Consider the following 21,804-nt stretch of genomic DNA (forward strand, 5'->3'; position numbering starts at 1 on the left):
GGCCATAATTCTGTTAAATTTGGCCGCAGCAAAAATTCCTTCCTTTACTACCATCTACACATTAAGGTTGTTCATCCCTGGAAGTTTAAGCAAAATCTGCCATCTGGTTTAAGAGGAGTTGCGTTCACAAAATTTCTATATGGTATATGGTGAAAAAATCAACAAAGGGCCATAATTCTCTTAAATTTGGTCGCAGCGAAAATTCCTTCCTTTACTACCATCTACACATTAAGGTTGTTCATCCCTGGAAGTTTAAGCAAAATCTGCCATCCGGTTTAAGAGGAGTTGCGTTCACAAGATTTTGGGATGTACGGACAGACGGACGGACGTACGGACGGACAAGTGCAATGCTATATGCTCCCACTCTGTGGGGGCATAATAAAATCATCATGATCTCAAATTATCAGACAAATCACTGTTGCCATAGTAACAATTTTTCATCTGGATTATCATCTGGTATATAATTTTGCATTGCTCCAAATTAATATCATACCAATCGCAGATATGTCTCTTCTATAATAAACAAGCCGATAATGTCAAAACTTTCTTCATTCATTAAAAAAATAATTTTATGTAACATGATGTAACATTATGCTTTATTTCATCCAATCATATAAAATAGAAATCTTACTTTAGGGCTTCTAGAAGGTCATCTAAAGTTTCTTCATTTCCCGATACTCCAAACGCACCTGCTAAAATACATTAATAACATATGACAATATTACATCAGATGTGATTTATCTCATTTTTCATTATGCTGAAATATCACATGTGAGATACAATATTAACGTGAAAGTTTGCTTGTACTTAAACATTATTTTAGCAGGATTCTGTAAAAAAGCCTGAAACATAATTATCTAAACCCCTCTCGACCGGCTTCCTGGAACTAACCAGTTCTAGTGTTTTATGAAGAAACATGGTCCTTACACAAGTAGGGCTCAAACCAACAATCCCTGGAGTGAGAGAAACATTTTAACCACTAAACCAACATTCCCACATTTAATACTTACAAAATAGCAAACTTTTACCCTTACCAACTGCTATCTATCTTAAACAGACTTGTTCATCGTTCAATCTCAACAAAACTATTCATAATTTTTAGGATTTTTTAGGAAAAATTCAAATATACTGACTGAATACTAAACAGCACCAACAATGATCAGATGTGAAATCTGATCTCGGTCTGTACTGGTGGTAAGGTTAGACTTTGTTGCCACCAGCCTTCTTATAAGGAATAAATATTTTTTTACTCTTTTTCGAAAGTTACCAACGCCAAATAAGAAATGCTATCCAGTTTTGTTTTTTGTTTTTTTTGCATGGTTTTATGTTGCACCTAGGTATTGTAGTTACTTTCCAGTGTTACTGATGGGAGGAAAACCTCAGTACCCTTCTGTGCATTAATTTAGGCACGAACGGGGCACCTTAGTAGAATCACCAACATTCCTTAAACTAGCTGGATAGCTTCCTCACATGAAAGAAATCTCGTTACAAGGTGTCTATTTATAGCAAACGATATAGACTGATATAACTCATATATTTTTTGTGTCTAATATGATTACAAAATTTATAAACGTCTGCTTTCATTCAAAATATCATGCTAAGTGCACCTGCTACATGTTTGTTTTTGTCCAATATTATACTAAACAACATGAATGAATTTTCTTCCTATATATGCATTGTATTATTTTGAAAATGTCATTTCAAATGCAAGCAAACATACGCATTCCAGATATATACATATATTTTTTGTTCTCCTTTAAATAAAGTCTAACATTTTAATGTTGCGCTTAAATGTTATGAATCTAAAATGTGGCCCAAATAAGCCTATCCTATTTACATGAATAAAAACAAATGTATGTAAAAGAGCTCCTCCTTCAGACTCAATTCCAGGATACGTTTATTTTCTGGTTAGGTTTTAACGTCAAATCAACAATGCTATGGTCATATGGGCACTTTCCAGCTTGACTAGTTGAGAGATACCTCAGTTTCCCCTCTTGGCATCATTTCTGGCAAGAAAGGGCACCTGAGTAGAACCACCGATATTCTATAAGCTAGATGGATAGCATTAAACATGACAACATGAAAGAATCTACAGTTTCTAGCCGGATTCAAACCCACAACAGTGTGGGGCACATGGGTTTTTTCGAAGAAGATTTTTAAGTTTTTGCTATACACATATAAGGAAAATCAATGTCCCCCAGGGCGGGGCCAATTTTGATCCCAGGGCTTTTATTTGAACAAACTTTGTAGACACTCACTAGAAGATGCTTCGTGCTTAATATCTAAACTCTAGCTATTTGAGTTTTTTCAAAGAAGTTTTTCTAAGTTTTTGTTATACACATATAAGGAAAATGAATGACCCCCGGGACGGGGCCAATTTTGACCCCAGGGCTTTTATTTTAACAAACTTGGTAGACACTCACTAGAAGATGTTTCATTCTTAGTATCTAAACTCTAGCTATTTGGTTTTTTTCAAAGAAGATTTATTAAGTTTTTGCTATACACATATAAGGAAAATCAATGACCCCCGGGGCGGGGCCAATTTTGACCCCAGGTCTCTTATTTGAACAAACTTGGTAGACATCCATTAGAACATGCTTCATGCTAAATATCTTAGCTCTAGCTCTTTGGGTTCTTTAAAAGAAGATTTTTTAAGTTTTTACTATATGCATATAGGGAAAATCAATGACCCCCTGGGGCGGGGCCAATTTTGACCCCAGGGCTTTTATTTGAACAAACTTGGTAGACACTCACTAGAAGATGTTTCATGCCAAATATCTAAGCTCTAGCTCTTTGGATTTTTAGAAGAAGATATTTAAATTTTTTTCTTTTGGTTGCCATGGCAACCAGAGTTCTGCATGAAATTAAATTCTTTGAACAATTTTCAAAGGTGACCACCAAAGGAACATTCCTGTGAAGTTTGGATGAAATTGGCTTAGTGGTTTATGAGGAGATGTCATTTAAAGTAAAAGTTTACGGACGACAGATGACGGACGGACGCCGGACGAAAAGCGATCACAAAAGCTCACTTTGTGACAGGTGAGCTAAAAATTGCACAGCTCCTGGAAACATCTACAAAATGCAGTCCATGTAAAAACACCACTTACTTTCTTTCTTTTCCGACTCGCTGCTTGTAGTATCAAGTGATTTATTTCCCAGCGGCAGTATAGCATAGAAATGGCAAGGTGACAGGATAGTGGCTATCTCCATAGCAACCCAATTTCCCATCTGAGGTAGAAATTCCTGTTGATTGTCACCAACAGCATAAACTGGTTCCTGGTCGTAAGTCCTTCCTGCAATACAAATTAATAGCTAGACGTAATCTTTATTATCAGTGTTAAACCTTACCCTGTTCAATTTTTTGAATGGACTTGTCCAGTTTCCATTTCTAGAACTGTCCATTATCAATTTTAGGGGGTATCAAGATGAAACATTTAAGCCAGTCAGCTAACAATACAGAATCTACATGTCGGACTATAAGATTATCTTATATCACAATGTAGGAAAATACTAAAACTTAAATCATTATTTACTTTCCAGTTATCTTTTCTAAAATTAATTAATAGATCGATCTGTTATTTGAATGACAATATATTTATCCACAAAATTTTGACATGACTGTATTCTTTTGCTTAGAAATTTTTTGAGGCAAATTCTCATTGTAATTCACAAATCAAATAATTCAAATTGAACAGATAAGGGTCATATAGGGATCTATGCATTTACCTCCTTAAGTTCAAAATTACAGGGAAAGAACATTTAAGAGTTGTCAAAGGTTTTCTAAGAGGGCCCCTTTTGAAAATGAGATGGTCATTTTTTTGGTCTTTTATGGCTGGCCAAAATGCCACATTTATTTTGGCCTAAAGCTACCGGACTTCTTATAATGATAACCCTGAACACTCATGACCTTCAGTTATGCTATGACCTTTGTCCATTTTCTATATCTAGCAACTAAAACCTTCACATCAAGAATGTCTATTTATAAGCATCCATTTGCATAAAATGTGAGGTGAAAATTTAATTTGTTCCAGACAACTTAACACTTACCATGCTAACTATCTTAAAAGGGCTTGTCTATATTTCAATCTGGTTAAGTTATTTTTTCTTAGGGAGAGTGCAGACCATGATCACAGGGTTTTCATTATCAACAGATTGGCCATCCATATCATCGGTTGAAATGCTGTTAAAATTGGTTGTAGATTAAAATCATGATAAAGTGTGATCCCTCGGAAGCATTAATCACAACCCTCGGTAGCATAAATCACAACAAAATTACATGAAAATTGCAGAATCGGTTTGAAAGTATCATCCCTTGACCCTTGGCTAAATCGGTCATTTTCATTGGCACATCTGTTGCCTCAGATAAGAATGAAAACCCTGTGATCAGACTGCACACTTGAGTGTCAGCTGATCTTGGTCTGCACTGTGTGCACAAGTATAACCTGTTGCTGGAAGCATGCCAAGGGTTTAGATATTACTACAAATACCTGATTCTACAAGGATATGTCTGTATGGACATTGTTCACCTCTCCAACAATCTCTACCAGAACTGAAAAACTTGCAAATCCTTTCTTCATCTTTTGCCTCTGAAAGAAAATACCAAAAAGATTAAAACCTGCTTTGCTGATTTAGATACATATAATTTTGTATATCCAAAGTAATAATTCTTTCCTCTAGCACAATGGCATAGTTTTTAAGGTAAAAGTCCTCTAGCATAACTGTCAGAGTTATATAAAATTGTTACAGTAATAATTGTCAGTTTTGTGAAAATAACACATAACAAAACAATGGCACATAATAATAGTATTTCTGTAAAAATCATGCCTGAATAACTCGAATAATGTATGAAAATCTGCCTTGAATTCCTTGAGAAATGTATGAAAAGGTTATAAGGCATTTTTAAGCTCAAACTCAGATCTCTGGTATTTGATTGAAATACCTGAGCAACCAGTTTCTGACCTATCAAATACATGAGATCCCAGTACAAAAATTATATTGAGTCCAAAAATATTTTTATAACCTTGAGGCAAGGCTTGAATTCCACAAGAAATATGGGAGAAAATGCTCACAAAAAGCATATGAATATTCTTCTGTCTAGTACATAATAATGTGGGGTACATAATTATGTGGGGAAAAAAACAAAGGGCTATAACTCTGCCAAATATGAATAAATCACACTTAATAACCTTACTAAAGTAAATCTTTGACTGAAAACCCAGGAGAAAGGTAGCGGGAATAACACGGAAGAAAATTGTTAACACTCAGTCCCTTGCCAATCAATATTTGCCAATGTAACAACAAGATTTTTCTGTAAAATAATACTTTCACCGCCTTATGTTTTGTTAATCAATTATGTTCTTAGTAGATAATTATGTCAACCAATGCGAATCATTTCCTTTTTTTAGATATTGTTACATTGAAACAGAAATGCACATGCTTCATTCTCTGTTCAAATTTTTTTTCAATATTCTGTTCAGTGCACAAAGGTAAAACCATTTTTATGTCTGATGTTCTATTTTCTTGAAACAATTAATCAATATCATATTAAAGGCAAGTCAAGATTGCCAACAGTATCAGTGGTGGTAGTTTTTGTTTAACCTGCAGATCACAGCCACGCACAAGCCACTTTGAATTCACAGGAGCAAAGTTCTGCCTTCAGATCTTTCTGGCATGGGCTGGTGGTCAAGTAGTTTACCAGAACTAGTGCCTTAACAATCCCAAATAAAAGATAAATTCTGTACATGACAGAGTAGAGGTACATTCTGAATGATCATAGAATACATTTCATGATCCACACAAGGAAAGTGACCTGCTTTGTCTGGGAATCGAACCAGAGTCCCTCGCTTCACATTCAAACACTACCAACTGAGCAAACATATTCCCTGAGTTCAATATGTACACAAACATGAGTAACAGAGCCCCTTTAAGCACTTTTAAAGATGTAAGTCTGAAGTAAGACAAAATTCAGTCAAAAAAACAACAAAAAAACCCATTTCAATTGAAAACCAGAGACATTTCTTGGGATTCTAACTGTTAATTTATAATAAATTATGAACAGACATATAGGTAAACTACCTCAACTGGCAACGCACCTTTTAATGAACACTCTAAATCATTTATCAGGGACATTTTGTTGACAGAATCTTAACAGTTCTTTTACAATGAGATGACATAAAAATGCTTTTAATCTGAACTAGAAACAGACAGCCTGTGGAAATCTTGGTTAGTAAATGACTGAAATTGTCAACCTTGAAATCAAGTTCATAAATAACACGACATAACAAACCATTTCCACAGGAAATAATATAGGACCATCAATACTCTTTTTCTAAAGTCATCCAATATAAACCAGAATCTTTAATGGCATTCAGAACATATCAATATATAGCACAGACAGCGATGATGACCCATTAAATTTACCATTTATATAAGAATATATAGACAGTAACCTTTCTTCATCTTTTGACGATGGTCAGATGGGTGCAAGCATTACTTTATGATAAAAAGTAGAAAGAAAACTACTTTAAACCTCTGTGGCATTGATATGATGTTTGTTTTTGATTGGTTTTACTAACAAGTGTCAAAACCACTGGAACCATTTAGATCACACAGGGAAGCTTCTAGAATTAATACTCAACATTGTTGCAAAGAGGTTTTGCTATGTGAGGTTGCACTTGCACTGTATATCAAAATGTCATACATTAATATGAGTGAAGGATTTCTTGCCTTGAATGTTCTCCTTACCAAAGATTATCACTAGGAACACATCTTTTATTATCATTCTTATATTTAAAAGGCTTTTAAAGACAAACACTTCTACTATAATATAGCCACTCTTTATCATATCTAAAGATAATGCTAATTGATTTCACAGTTTTCAAAGCAAATGGATTCTTAGGTAATCATTTAAAAACGCACCTCTCTAGTGGACAGAATCAATAAAACATTGCAGACTCCAGAAAAAAAGCCTAGTAACCGGAAATATTATGAAACAGTGATTGTCACGAAGCATTTACACTGTAAATAAGATAACAAGATCTTATGTCATCATCTCAAACATCTTACATGATTATCCTAACTTTATACTGGAGTACTGGAGATGTAGTAATCTGATATTCTGATCATAGAATAAAAGGTCCAAAGTTGGTTATGCAGGGTTTCTACTAGGAATTTTTATTTAAGAGTCCCAGGGACTCGTGCTCATAAAATATGAGGGTCCCAGAGAAAAATATGAGGGTCCTCATCATTTATTACTTTAAAGTAAGGTATTACTTATATATATATTGTCTAGGTTTAATTCTTTACATTAATATACATTGTTCAACTACATATGCATTTTTATTGACCTTGTTAAATAAAATAAAAAATATAAACTATTAATTATTTATTGTTACTTTTTCATTTCTTTCATTTGGCTGAATGTTTGTGCAACTTTCATAATGTCAAGATCTTTCACATCTGGTCCGACATACGTCTTGATGACGGACAAATGTATCTACTATTTTGGAAGTTCAAACATCCATTTTCCGAGGCAAATGGATTACATTGTTTGGTTGAGACGCAATGGCTGCATTTCATATCCGTGGTCGTCTCGTTTTGGACGAGCCACGGGTAAGTTAACTTAGCCATTAAAATTAGGGGAGCAGCCGACATGTTTTACGATTTATTTTAGAACAAAAAACGCATAGACTGGGACGCTTTTTAAGGTCGACTAAATTCTAGTGTGCGCCGTTTTATTCCGTATTTAACTGTAATTAATTGAAAGAAAGATAACTCTGCTGTGTTCAATATTAGAACCCGTCTACCAAATTAAGTCATTTCCTTTAAAGAAGCGGAAGAATTTCCAAATGATATTTACGGAGGAAAATTTAATTTGCGTCCCCATGGACGCACACTTAGAGTAATTAAGGGTCCTAGGTTACTATTTTAGCGTCAAGGACGCAGGAAATGTGCGTCAATAGAAACCCTGGTTATGGTTAAAGTTAAACACTTGCCTCTTATCAAAACTAACCTTTATAATCAACAATTAAACACTAGCCTTTAATAAACACTCAAAGTTAAACACAAGCCTTTTATTAACATTCAAAGTTAAACACTAGCCTTTAAAGAACATTAAAAATTAAACACTAGCCTCTAAAGAACATTCAAAATTAAACACTTGCCTCTAGAGAACATTTAAAATTAAACACTAGCCTCTAAAGAACATTCAAAATTAAACACTAGCCTCGAAAGAACATTCAAAATTAAACACTAGCCTCTAAAGAACATTCAAAATTAAACACTTGCCTCTAAATAACATTCAAAATTAAACACTAGCCTATAAAGTACATTTAAAATTAAACACTAGCCTATAAAATACATTCAAAATTAGACACTAGCCTCTAAAGAACATTCAAAATCAAACACTAGCCTCTAAAGAACATTCAAAATTAAACACTAGCCTCTAAAGAACATTCAAAATTAAACACTAGCCTCTAAAGAGCATTCAAAATTAAACACTAGCCTCTAAAGAACATTCAAAATTAAACACTAGCCTATAAAGTACATTCAAAATTAAACACTAGCCTATAAAGTACATTCAAAATTAAACACTAGCCTCTAAAGAATACTCAAAATTAAACAATGGCCTCTAATATCACTTATTTAAGTTAACGCAAGCCTCTAAAAGGGAGACGACACTCATAAAAGTTAAACATAATCAAGATTTTTGATTTAATGGAGAATAGAACTTTGACATCCTAAAACCATACAACATCAAATGTAATAGTGTCAGTATCAAACCTGTAAAGTGAAGTCAGAACATTCAATGACAGGTGAATCAAGAAATGCCTTATTCAACTTATATGACTTCTTCCTTAATGTACAGATCTTAAAAAACCAGACTGTTTTAAATGCCAGCATCTAAATCATCTTCATTAATTCATTTGTTACAAACATAAAACCTCCCCCCCGCAAGACTGCTTCAGAAAATTAATCAGGAAGTCACTAGTAACATAATACCTTGCAAAAGAACTGAAATAGAGTTATGGTTGTAGGCAATTAAAGATAGTTGTAATTCTTGTATGTTGCATTTCCTTTCAATGTAGTTGACCATTGAATTTATTGAATTACTCTGTAATAAGTCAAAAAAAGTTACGCTTGCCTTCTTGAGCACTGCACTTCCTCTCATTTTGCTTGACCATTGAATGAAGTTTCTTTGAATTCTAAACATTATTTTTTTAGGTTATGCACCTGACAAGGAAAAGGAACAAAGGGCTATAACTACAAATACTGAAGATGGAATTATGTTTATTGAACACTGCACTTCCTCTCATTGCGCTTGACCATTGTATGGAGTTGTATTGAATTCCAAATACTAATTTTCAAGTTATGAAATGGACAAAAAAAGTAACAAAGGGCAATTACTGTAATTAGTCCAAATAGAATTATGGTTCTGCTGCACTGCACTTCATCTCACTGCCCTTGACCATTGTATGAAGTTTCTTTGAATTCCAACCATTTATTTTCAAGTTATGCACTGGACAATGAAAAGTAACAAAGGGCAAAAAAAAACTATGAGTCAAGAAAGAGTTATGGTTTCTGTGCACTGCGCTTTCTCTCAATATACTTGACCATTGTTTGAAATTGTATTGAATTCCAACTGGTAGTTTTCAAGTTATGCTCTAGACAAGAAAAAAGCAATGGAAAAGTAACAAAGGGCAATAACTCTGAAATTAATTTAGATAGAGTTATGGTTCTTGTGCACTGCACTTCCCCTTATTGTGTTTGACCATTGTATGAAGTTGTTTTGAATTCATACCATTAGTTTTCAAGTTATGCTCAGGACAAGGAAAAGTATCAAAGGGCAATAACTCTGTAATTTGTCAAAATGGTGTGATTGTTCTTGTGCACTTCAATTCCTCTTAATGTGCTTGACGATTGTATTAAGTTGTATTAAATTCCAAACATTAGTCTTCGATTGTTTGAAGTTGTATTAAATTCCAAACATTAGTCTTCAAGTTCCGGACAAAAAAGCAATGGAAAAATAACAAAGAGCAATAATTACTTTAGATAGAGTTATGGTTTCTCTGCATTGCACTTTCTCTAATTGGGCTTGACCATTGTATGAAGTTGTTTTGAATTCCAACCAGTAGTTTTCAAGTTATGCTCCGGACATAGAAAAGTAACAAAGGGCAATAACTCTGTAATTAGTCAAGATGGAGTTATGGTTCTTGTGCACTGCACTTCCTCTCAATGTGCTTGAACATTGTATGAAGTAATATTGAATTCCAACCATTAGTCTTCAAGTTATGGTTCGAACAAATATAAAAAAATGGAAAAGTACCAAAGGGTAATAACTCTGTAATTAATTTAGATAGAGTTAGGGTTCTTTTGCACTGCACTTCCCCTTATTGTGTTTGACCATTGTATGAAGTTGTTTTGAATTCCAACCAGTAGTTTTCAAGTTATGCTCCGGACAAGGAAAAGTAACAAGAGCGATCAGTGATCACATGTGTCGCCTCATGATGGCCAATTTCATGTTGGGACAAGTTTTGTGACAGACGGACGGACAGTGCACAACTAGACTTGGTACTGATCATTCTTTTAAAGTTTGGATAAAATTGCACCAGTAGTTAATGACAAGCAGTCCGGACAAGCTTTTGTGTATCTGGCAACACACAGAAAAAAACACCTTTTTATCAAAGGGCCATAACTCGGCCAAAAATCATTCAACCGGAAAACCCGTGCAATATGCGCAAGGACTTGAGCTACAGATCAATCCTGTAAAGTTTTATTGAAATTGCATTAGTGGCATAAGAGAAGTAGTCCGGACAAACTTTAAAAATAAAAATTATTAAAGGGCCATAACTCTGACAAAAATCATTCAACCGGAAAATGCTGACAATATGCACAACTAGACTTGGTACTGATCATTCCTGTAAAGTTTGGATGAAATTGCATCAGTAGTTTATGAGGAGTAGTTTGGACAAGCTTTTGTGTATCTGGCAACACACAGAAAAAAAGCACCTTTTTATCAAAGGGCCATAACTCGGCCAAAAATCATTCAACCTGAAAACCCGTGCAATATGCACAGGGACTTGAGGTACAGATCAATCCTGTAAAGTTTAATTGAAATTGCATTAGTGGTATAAGAGAAGCAGTCCGGACAAACTTTAAAAATAAAATTTTTTAAAGGGCCATAACTCTGACAAAAATCATTCAACCGGAAAATGCTGACAATATGCACAACTAGACTTGGTACTGATCATTCCTGTAAAGTTTGGATGAAATTGCACCAGTAGTTTATGACGAGCAGTCCAGACAAGCTTTTGTGTATCTGGCAACACGCAGAAAAAAAACACCTTTTTATCAAAGGGCCATTACTCGGCCAAAAATCATTCAACCGGAAAACCCGTGCAATATGCGCAAGGAATTGAGCTACAGATCAATCCTGTAAAGTTTCATTGAAATTGCATTAGTGGCATAAAAGAAGTAGTCCGACAAAATTTAAAAATAAAAATTATTAAAGGGCCATAACTCTGACAAAAATCATTCAACCGGAAAATGCTGACAAAATGCACAACTAGACTTGGTACTGATCATTCCTGTAAAGTTTGGATGAAATTGCATCAGTAGTTTATGAGGAGTAGTTTGGACAAGCTTTCGTGTATCTGGCAACACACAGAAAAAAGCACCTTTTTATCAAAGGGCCATAACTCGGCCAAAAATCATTCAACCTGAAAACCCGTGCAATATGCACAAGGACTTGAGCTACAGATCAATCCTGTAAAGTTTCATTGAAATTTCATTAGTGGTATAAGAGAAGCAGTCCGATCAAACTTTAAAAATAAAAATTATTAAAGGGCCATAACTCTGACAAAAATCATTCAACCGGAAAATGCTAACAATATGCACAACTAGACTTGGTACTGATCATTCCTGTAAAGTTTGGATGAAATTGCACCAGTAGTTTATGAGGAGTAGTATGGACAAGTTTTGTGTTGGACGGACAGACAGACGACGGAGATGTGATCCCTATATGTCGCCACTACTCCGTAGAGGCGACACAACAAAGGGCAATAACTCTGCAATTAGTCAAGATGGAGTTATGGTTCTTATGCGCTGCACTTCGTCTCAATGTGCTTGACCATTGTTTGAAGTTATATTGAATTCCAATCATTGGTCTTAAAGTTATGGTTCGGACATATATAAAACAAGAGCCACCGCCGGGCGGGGGCAACGCTCGACTTTTTACTTTCTCTAAAAGCAAACAAAGAAATGTTTGAACAAAATCTTAACGTTTCCTTTTTATAAAATTAATCGATCTGTCTTGTCACATAAGTTTTGTCTATATATTTTGTATATATAAATATATTAAATTATATATATAAATAGAAACACGCAAATCTATAAATAGAAAATTCTATAAATAGAAACATGCAATTCTATAAATAGAAAATTCTATGAATAGAAAATTCTATAAATAGATACATGTGGTAGAGTCATGTGGTTGAGTCACGTGGTGGAGTCAAGTTGTGGAGTCACGTGGTAAAGTCACTTGGTGGAGCCACGTGGTGGAGTCACGTGGTGAAGTCATGTGGTGGAGTCACGTGGTGGAGTCATGTGGTTTCACGTGGTGGAGTCACGTGGTAAAGTCACGTAGTGGAGTCACGTGGTGGAGTCACGTGGTGCAGTCAGAGTCACATGGTGGAGTCACATGGTGATGTCACGTGGTGGTGTCACGTGAAGTCACACGGTGAAGTCACGTGGTGGTGTCATGTGGTGGTGTAACGTGGTGGAGTCAGGTGGTGAAGTCACGTGGTGAAGTCACAACAAGGTCTTGTCCTTAAGTATGTTCTGTTATAATATGAAGTTGATCCCTTCAATAATAGCAAAGTTACAGCCAGTTACAGCCAAAACAATGGAAATTTCAATTATTTGAACTTCAAAGTCAAGGTCATTAATGAGTGAAGGTCAAGGTCTGTCTGGTTATTGTTAAGGGTTATCCTTGAAAATTATTATGTTCAAGTTTGAAGACAATCCATTCAAAAATAACAAAGTTTCAGCCAATAATAGCCAAAAAATGAAAATTTCAATAATTTGACCTTCAAAGTAAAGGTCATTTATGAGTGAAGGTCAAGGTCTGTCTGGTTTTTTTTAAGGGATATCCTTGAAGATTAGTATGTTCAAGTTTGAAGACAATCCATTCAAAAATAACAAAGTTACAGCCAATAACAGCATGAACAAGCAAAATTTGGACTTTTAACCTTGAAGGGTCAAGGTCATTTATGGATGAAGGTCAAGGTTAGTGTGGTCTACTGAAAGGTCTTGTCCCAAGGATTGTTGTGGCCAAGTATAAAGACAATACACCAAGAAATAAAAAAGTTATGGTCAAGGTACAAGTTTGCGGCCGGCAACGGCAATGCCGCTGCGACTATAACAATACCTCTACTTTTTTTTTTCAAAAAAAAAAAAAAAGTCTAGCTAAAAAATGGAAAAGTAACAAAGGGCAATAACTCTGTAATTAATTTAGATAGAGTTATGGTTCTTGTGCACTGCACTTCCCCTTATTGTGTTTGACCATTGTATGAAGTTGTTTTGAATTCCAACCAGTAGTTTTCAAGTTATGCTCCGGACAAGGAAAAGTAACAAAGGGCAATAACTCTGTAATTAGTGAAGATGGAGATGTGGTTCTTGTGCACTGCACTTCCTCTCAATGTGCTTGACCATTGTATGGAGTTTTATTGAATTCCAATCATTAGTCTTCAAGTTATGCTCCGGACAAGGAAAATGCAACAGACAGCTGGACCGACCGACCCACCAACCGACCACCGAGCGACTCCTATATACCCCCCTTAACTTCGTTTGGGGGTATAATAATCGTTGACAGTCGTTATTGAATACCTTGTTTGCCTGTATAGTTATGGAATGCTATTTATTAATTAATTAAGACAAGATCTCTGCATTTAGGAGCAATATTCATTCATGGTATACGTAAAGATGTAAATGTTAAAATTTTATCATACTCAAATGAAAAATAAAAGAAAACAACCAATATAAGATACAACATAAGTGTTACTATGACCTTTGACATAATGACCTCAAAATCAATGGGGTTCATGTACTGCCATGGGCTTTGGACTTAATAAGTTTCACAAACCTAGGCTTATTTCTTCAGTGGAGTAGACACAAATTTTTTTATCAAAGTGTCACTTTAACCTTGATCTTTGACCTCAAAAACAACAGGGTCATCTACTTGACTGGCCTCAAGGTTTTAACTTTTTTCTGAGTTTATTGACTCTAAAATTACATTTTTCTGTGTATTGCCTGTAGAATTACATTTTTCTGTATATTGTCTGTATAACAAGATATGTTTGTAGACCATGTATGCCCCCTACCTGCAGTCAATTAGTCATGTGATCAGGTTATTAAGACTGACGTTTTACCCAGTGACCAAAAAAATCAATCTGACCAAAAAATAAATCAGGGTTAATTACTGGTTATGACTAGTCACTAGGTAATAGTGACTCCAAAGGTTGTGTGCAGCAATTTTATGACAAAGTTATTACAAATCTTACCTAATAATATAAGCATAAGTTTTATGGATCATGTAGGCCTCAAAAATGACAGCCAAGTTGTTATATTACATAAGACCTTGAAATGTGTCTATCAAAAGCATTTTTAGTTTTAACAAGATATGTTTGTAAAACATGTATGCCCCCTATGGGCAGCCAATTAGTCATGTGATCAGGTTATTATGCATGACTTCTGAACCAGTGAACAAAAAATTAATAAGGGTTATCTACTGGTCATGACTAGTCACAAGGTAATAATTATTGTGACCCCATAGGTTGTGTGCAGCAATTTAAGTTATTACAAATCTTACCAAAAAAATATGCATAAATTTTATGAATAATGTAGGCCTCATTAATGACAGCAAAGTTGTTATATTACATAAGACCTTCAAATGTGTATACCAAAAGCATTTTTAGTTTAATATAAAAATATCAACCAAGGCAACTTGACTTGTTGAGTTATTGGTCAGAAACCATCTTAAAGTACAAGGTCAATTTGACACTGACCCCTTGACCCCAAAATCAATAGGGGTCATCTACTGGTCATGACATATCATCATAATTATTAAGTTTGAAGTTCCTAGGCCTAAGTGTTCTTTAGTTATTGATCGGAAACCGTTTTTACTAACAAGGTGAATGTGACCTTGACCTTTGACCCCAAAATCTAAGCGTCCTTTAGGTATAGAGTGGGAAACCATTTTTAACTTCAAGTAAATGTGACCTTGACCTTTGACCCCTTGACCCCAAAATAAATAGGGTTCATCTGCTGGTCATGACCAATCATCATACCAAGTTTGAAAATCCTAGGCCTAAGCGTTCTTAAGTTATTGATCGGAAAACCATTTTTACCTACAAGGTGAATGTGACCTTGACCTTTGACCCCAAAATCAATAGGGGTCATCTACTGGTCATGACCAATCACCATAGCAAGTTTGAAGTTCCTAAGCCTAAGCGTTCTTTAGCAGAAACTGAAAATTCAAAATTTTTCCAACACTCAAGAAAGATAAGTTTGTCTAAAATCATTGAACCACAACCAAATTCAAACTTATATGGCGGGGCATAAAAGTATCAACCAAGGCAACTTGAGTTGTTGAGTTATTGGTCAGAAACAGTCTTAACATACAAGGTCAATATGACATTGACCTTTGACCCTTAGGGGTTATCTATCTGCACCTGTGAAGTTTGAAGGTAAAGGGCCCATTAGTTGGGATATTGATCAGAAAGCTTTGTTATCTATAAGGTCAATGTGATCTTGACCTCTGACCCCTGAATGCCAAACATCCATTGAGGTCATCTTCTGACCAAAAGCAATGCATCTGTGAAGCTTGAAGGTCAATGGTCCATGGGTTGTCCAGTTATTGATAGAAAACCATTTTGAAATATAAGGTCAATGCAACCTTGAACTTTGACCCCCTGACCCCAAAATCAATAGGGGTCATCTACTGGTCAAGTCCAATGCACCTACTAAGTTTGAGGGCCAACAGCCCATGGGTTGTCAAGTTATTGATCGGAAACCGTTTTAACCCACAAGGTCAGTATGACCTTGACCTGTGACCCCAAAATCAATATGGGTCATCATACCAAGTTTGAAGTTCCTAGGCCTAAGCATTCTTTAGTTATTGATCAGAAACCATTTTACCTACAAGGTCAATGTGACCTTGACCTTTGACCTATTGACCCCAAAATAAATAGGGGTCATCTGCTTGCTATGAACAATCATCATACCAAGTTTGAAGTTCCTAGGCCTAAGCATTCTTTAGTTATTGATCAGAAACAGTTTTTACCTCCAAGGTCAATGTGACCTTGATCTTTGACACATTGACCCAATAATCAAGAGTGGTCATCTGCTGGTCATGAAGAATCACCATACCAAGTTTGAAGTTCCTAGTTCTAAGCATTCAAGGGGCACATAATAATTACATTTTTTCTTTGTATTGACTGTATAATAAGAATTTGTCTGTCTATTGACTGTCGAATTACATTATTTCTGTCTATTGCCTCTATTATCTACTGCTTCTATAAATACATTTATCCCTGTCTATTGACTGTAGACATTAATTTCATGTTTCCATTCATTTGTTTTTTTTTTTTAAATCAAATAAATCATCAAGAGAATGTATCAAGAACAGCTGTTTTAGTTTAAGTTAGTTAGAAGTACCAGCTTCATTCAAGTAGAAGACTTACACGTCCACAAATAAACAGAAAACCAAGTACTTCCTTTTTTTTCTAATATTCTCAAGATAAGATGGAAATCTGTCTTCAATAAAGAGTCACTAAGCTAATATCAGATTTGATTAAATGTAATTCAAGAATCAACAGACTGCAACATTCCCAGCAAAGTTTCAGTATTAAGAAATAGAACACTTGATATTTTTTACTGGAAAAGGATTAACTGCATCTACAGATTTATTCTCCCGGCTGGAAACATAAGCCTAAAAGTATTCTTCTTTTTTTCCCTTCAATTACAAGTTTTTTAGGTCCATGCCAATTTTGACCCATTGGGTATAACTTATATAACAGTAAAATTTTGTTTTTGTATTGTGTCAGTTCTTGGTCTTGTAGTTGAAGAAGATTTTGAAAAGGAATACCTACATTTATAACAAACGTAACTCAACAGGTCCAAGGGGCAATTACATTTTTGTTAGTTTTGTATTGGTGCACTACAAAATTATGTTAAATATTGTCACTTTAGTGCAGTAACGTATTTCTTCTAAATTTAATAGGAGTTAACCAATTATTGCACTAAGGTGATGATATGTGTTTTCTTTTAAAGGCTATGAAAGAGTACCCAGGGCAGCTCAAATTCTAACTTTAGGGGCATAATTTATAAAATGTGATGTTACATGCTAAATGTCTTTGCAATGCAGATCTTTTTTTTATAAGATTGAATATTTGCTACTGTGACCTATTTACGCCTCCAAATGCCTCAGAATGGAACCCTCAAAGTATTATATAACTTCAAAACTATGGATCATTCCTATGGATTATGGTCAATTAGTTAAAAAGAAACTGGATAATAGCAAATGATGGACAACATGTAATACATGGAATCACAAAAGCTTACCTCTGAGCTCTTGTAAGCTATTGCAAGCAAGATTATATCAAAATACCTCTAATGGCTTCTATCTAATTAAGCATTCTATAAACTGACAAGCCCTAAATTTCACTCTTTTTAAACAGATTAAAAGTAGAGAGATTTTTATAATGATTCCCTGATAAGTTAAGTTATGATACCTTGAGGAGAGACATAGTGATTTATGTCACAGATTTCTACATTAATTGGATAGTGTAACAATATCATATATAGGTAATATTATTATCACTGTGAAATAACTGGTTTCTTCAATATAGTTAAATATTTTTATATTACAGTAACACTACAACAGATGTTAACAATTACTCAGCAAATATGGGTTTTCCCCATCTAATCCCAGTGTTCAATGTACTTACATGGAATAGACTTACTCCGTAATTAAGAATATTTGGGGTTTTCCCAGCTAATAACGTTAAGTACAAAAAAACTTTTACAGTAACAGCTCCGAAAATAAGCGCAACAGGTTGACTAATCTTTTGTGACGGGTAGTGCACCTTGAAGATATAACAGTAAAAATTAGTTTGTACCTACAGATTAGCTGGGAAAAACCCACTTTGCCGAATTCCGGATAATCTCTATTTTGTTCCCCATCTTTTACAGTATAGCTTTCAAATGTAAACACAACAAGTTGACTAATCTATTTTGAACGGATGGTACTGTGAAGCTTTAAGGGTAAAAGTTTGTACTGGAGAATAAGCTTGGAAAGACCTGCATTTGTCGAGTTCTAGATAATGTCTATTCCCAGCTAATTATACTGTTACACAAGAATAGAATGGTCAACATGGTGCAATAAATATCAATATATTTACAAAGTGGAAACTTAAATTTTTTTTTTTACCTAGATTAGATGGGAAAACCCAGATTTGCAGAGTTCCTGAGTATCTCTATTGCAAAAATATCGGTCAACTTTGTCCTTTATCATAAAAATATTGGTCAACTTTGTCATTCCACTCAATTTATATCTTAGTTCAATAAATGGAAAATAGTGACTTTACAACTTTATGGAATGATTTATATCAACTTCATTGGGGTAAACACAAATATGGTATTATTTCTTTACTGCAAATAACAATCTCATACGCAAAGCAGGAAAAAAAGTTCCATCATAATAATCATTCCTGGTCATACTGACATTTACCCTAATTTTAATTCTAAACCTACCTAAATTTGTGAAATGGCTTTTACCAGCTTTGAATTTTGGTCAGTCCTTCCAAAGTTTAAGGGATTGCAATATCAAAAATACAAAATTTGAGCTACTAACAGGATTGTGCCTGGTCAGACTGCATTGAATGTCAACAGGATTGGCTTTATACTAGTGAGAACTATAATTTCTAGACTTTCCTGAAGATCTTAAAATGCCAGACTGACAAACCCACATAGTGTAGTCATAATATATTTTTGAACCAGTTCTGTTATCTAGCCTTATTAACCCTAAGTCTGGTGGCTACAGAACCTACCAACACCACCAGGGTTAACCAAGATCAGCTGGTACATTATGTGCCACCTGATCATGGTGTTGCCTGCAAATTGTTCGCTGATTAACCAGTACTTACTCCGAAACTTTTCCCAAAACTGATGAATGCTTTTGTCCATATTAAAAAATGGACATGTCCTTTTAAAATATTAAGCATGTAAACTATAGGGATACAGATCCTGGTTTAAACCTTTCTGTAAAGGACTTCATTCACTGTAAAACTGAATAACACTAAGAGTTCATATATTTATTAAACTCCGCACCTTAGGAAATTTTTCACCAAAAAAAAGCTAAAAATGTAAATACTTTCAGTTTGTCTTTCTAAAAAAAAAAATCAATATAAAAGAACAAAAGGAAAAAATAAAAAGTTTTAAAAAAATGAAAAGAAAAAAAAACAAGCAAACCCTTTTTTTAAAACAATGAAAAAGAAAAAATGTAAATGAACAAACATTATTAATTTTCACATTGTAATTTCCAATAGTATTTTAAAATGTTAATTTAAAAATAAAACAAATGAAAAACAATAATTTTTTTTCCAAAAACAAACTTCTCATGTATTCCTTCAAATATCATAATAAAAATTTCCCTTTTTCCATAATCATCTTATAAAAAATTAGTTTAAAAATGTCAAATCAAACGGTGGGAATCGGTTTCCCGTCTTGTAACAACTAAAGACTGCTTGTGGACCCAGGTCACGGTAATGTCACCCGTGCAGACACTCTCCTTTGATGCTTGCCAAGTCCATACGGAGACGTTTCTCAGAAAGAAGTTTTGTTGAGTGAATGTTCTGACATAGAGATTTGTTATCAGTAAAACATTTAATGGAATGTCTTTTACTCTGAACATTTCTTGAAGCATACTTCTAACAAAATAACATGCATCAAGTCCCTCTACCAGTGATAGGGCTTCAGCTGCAAGTGTACTCTTCACAACTCGCTTTATCTTCTTTGCACTCCAAGCTATTGGACATAACTTCCCATTCTTCCCTTTTAAGAAGATAAGATAACCTCCAGCGCTAGAAAATCTATTCTGAAAGGTTGGCATAAGAGGCATCTGTGTAGAGTATAAGTTCAAAGTCCTCAAATGCTCCTAAACTTGAAAACACAATCTTGTTACTGATTGCACAAGGCTTTTCTTACACTTTGTTTGATTTTTGCCGGATGTTTGGGATACCCAAATCACAAAATATGTTGCTAGATCTATAGGACATCAAACGAAAGATCTGGTTCTACTCTGTGTGGCTATCCAGTGAAGCTGACCACAGTTTCTGGATAGATGTTGTTTCTTAACATCATTGGGATTTTGGATATCACGGTCAATTGCTTTATTTCTTTCTGTTGTAATCCTTTTGGCCCTCAGGTATATTCTGTCCATCAGTTTTGCTCAATGTCAAGTCCAAATATACCGAAAACTGCAGTCTAACTCTTTTCCACAATGAAAAACTTTCATTCCGTAGTGGGAAGGAATTACATCTTGCTTTTGAAACCTGTTCCAACTACCCAGCCCATAGGAAGGTCATCTACATTGCCATAAGAACATCCATCAAGTTTATCTCCTTTTATTTAGCTAAACAGACTTATTTCATTTCATCTATCAAAATGTTATAGACTAAATTTTTCTCATAAAGGCATGGAAACATGATTTTGTGTGTTCGAGTGTGTCAGTTCTATATAAGACGGCACTTGTCTCAATAGGGAAAATATTGGATTTGTAAGTTTGATCCTTGGGCGAGGCAACATCACTTTAAACGAACTCTACTAAAGTAAAAAATCCTGAAAGCATAAAATTAAAAAATTTCTTACATAAATCAACTGGGACACTTAAAATGGAAAAGTATGCAAAACTTAATAAAGAAATGTATTCAAAATTAAATTAAAAATAATTTTGTGTGTACCTCAAATCAATTTAAATTAAATACTTTGAATAATCATTTTGCACATTCAATTAAAATGATATTTCTTGAATAATGGAGTAATTGAATGATCTTAAAATTTGCACACAAATTATTATTATTGGTTCGGACATTTACAAATGATACATGAAGCGTCACTTTGACCTTGACCTTTGACATAAAGACCTGGTAACAGATAGGGGTCACCTACATACCATTGGCAATGTACATACCAAGTTTCACAAACTAAGGTTTATTTCTTTCTCAACTTATAGAATTGCCTGCTAGCATATGACTATAATGATATAAAATTGATGCCTAAACCCAAACAAAACAAGACATTCTAAACAACAAAATAAACGTAAACAAAATGCAGTTTGCATATTAGCACATTACATGTATATTTCTTGTTTCCAGATTATAAAATGTTCTATGACGTAAATATTATACACTCCTATACAATATTAACACTTTCTTACAAACATAATAATAAATTAAATAAATTCCTTCATCAATAACATATGGTAATGAATTTTATTGGGAACATGAAATTTATGATATACATGGCATAATAACTGTTATGATATTATTTTATCAGAATTATGCTTAAAGGCCCATTATGCCTCAGAAATGCTTTTATTTTTATTTCTCAAAAACTTTTCTAACTTTGGTGTACTTTTAATATACCAAAAAATTACCCATTGGTCAAAAATTACCTTAGCCATTTTTTTTTCCATCTGTTGCTTTCTGGCAATAAGTACAGTTACAGTGAATAAATATTTTGTATGAA

General features: G+C 34.3%; 1 protein-coding gene across 1 annotated transcript in view; it reads right to left on the reverse strand.

Annotated features, from left to right (window-relative positions):
- Positions 1-21,804, reverse strand: part of LOC132721599 (uncharacterized) — a 99,074-nt gene that overhangs the window by 22,904 nt on the left and 54,366 nt on the right. The window contains exons 15-17 of the mRNA XM_060705918.1: positions 4,488-4,586; positions 3,108-3,293; positions 632-692 (exon numbers count right to left, since the gene is read on the reverse strand). Coding sequence (XP_060561901.1) covers positions 632-692; positions 3,108-3,293; positions 4,488-4,586 — 346 coding nt within the window. The remainder of the gene's footprint in view (positions 1-631; positions 693-3,107; positions 3,294-4,487; positions 4,587-21,804) is intronic.

Source organism: Ruditapes philippinarum, unplaced genomic scaffold (assembly GCF_026571515.1).
Source record: "Ruditapes philippinarum isolate M1 unplaced genomic scaffold, ASM2657151v2 ctg1656_1_1_1_1, whole genome shotgun sequence".
Taxonomy (NCBI): domain Eukaryota; kingdom Metazoa; phylum Mollusca; class Bivalvia; order Venerida; family Veneridae; genus Ruditapes; species Ruditapes philippinarum.